We start from the raw sequence: 948 nt of genomic DNA on the forward strand, positions 1-948 counted from the left end.
GAGTCTGCGAGGAGCGTGAAGCACTTGAGGAGCTGAGAGTCCCCTCAAAGGCTGAGGAGGAACTGGCAGAGAGGCTGGGGGGTCCGCGGATGCCCCAGGAGGAGTAAGAAGGATCACGTGTGAGAGGCACAGGACGAGTACATCAGGCGAGCTCTTTGGCCTCGGGAAGCGCAGCGAGAAGCCCGCCAGCGCGTCGGCAATGAGAAAGGGGAAAGTGCCGGTGACCCCCCCCGTAAAGACATTTGGCTTGCAAAGAAGGGACTGGGGGAGCTGGAGGGACCTTGGGCCCCAGAAGAGGCAACTACTTCAGGGGGGCCTGGTGCTGCCTGAGCGTGGTGTGGTGGGCGCAGGGTGGACAGGTGGCTGCCTGTCCTCCACGTTCAGTCCCGAGTGCGGGGACAGGACCCACCAGCCTTCGCCCTTCCTGCCTGGCCAGGCCTGGCTGCAGATTCAACAGGGGAAGGAGCTTCATCAGTCCTGCAGGGCGGAGACTCACCTGAACGAGGGCAAGGTTGCTGCTGATGACTCTGTGTTGCTCCTGGAGGTCACCGATTTGTCCAGTGTTGGCCTCGGGTGAAGAGAAAAGGAAAACAGGGAGGTGTGACAGGGCCCACGGCCAGGTCAGTCCTGCCTGGGAAAGGCAGTCTGATTTCTCGGGAGAGAAATCAGAAAACACCACTTCATCGGCATCAAAACAAATTATTCTGCTCGACTTTCCAAACAGGGACTCAGCCTTTTTTTGTGGGGAGGAGGAAGAGAGGTGGGGGGGCACAGGTCCGTCTGAGAACTGGATGGGTGTCACGGACCATTCCTCCCACGCGCAGACGTGTGAGCCCACGCCCACTTGCGTGCACACAGAGCCGCACACGCACACAGGCTGCTGGCCATTTCAAGGCCATCTCCAGCTCTCAAGCTCATGCAAAGATCTCAGGCAAGGCCTCCTGCTGT

The 948-nt window shown here is 59.9% G+C and overlaps 1 protein-coding gene across 1 annotated transcript in view; it reads right to left on the bottom strand.

Annotated features, from left to right (window-relative positions):
• LOC105809269 (solute carrier family 41 member 3-like) overlaps positions 1 to 568 on the bottom strand; it is a gene marked incomplete at its 5' end in the record, with an annotated part of 24,947 nt that extends 24,379 nt beyond the window's left edge. Inside the window, one exon of the mRNA XM_012643023.1 lies at positions 497 to 568. Coding sequence (XP_012498477.1) covers positions 497 to 568 — 72 coding nt within the window. The remainder of the gene's footprint in view (positions 1 to 496) is intronic.
• Positions 569 to 948: the final 380 nt, after the last annotated feature.

Source organism: Propithecus coquereli, unplaced genomic scaffold (genome assembly GCF_000956105.1).
Source record: "Propithecus coquereli isolate 6110/MARCELLA unplaced genomic scaffold, Pcoq_1.0 Scaffold101, whole genome shotgun sequence".
Lineage (NCBI taxonomy): Eukaryota > Metazoa > Chordata > Mammalia > Primates > Indriidae > Propithecus > Propithecus coquereli.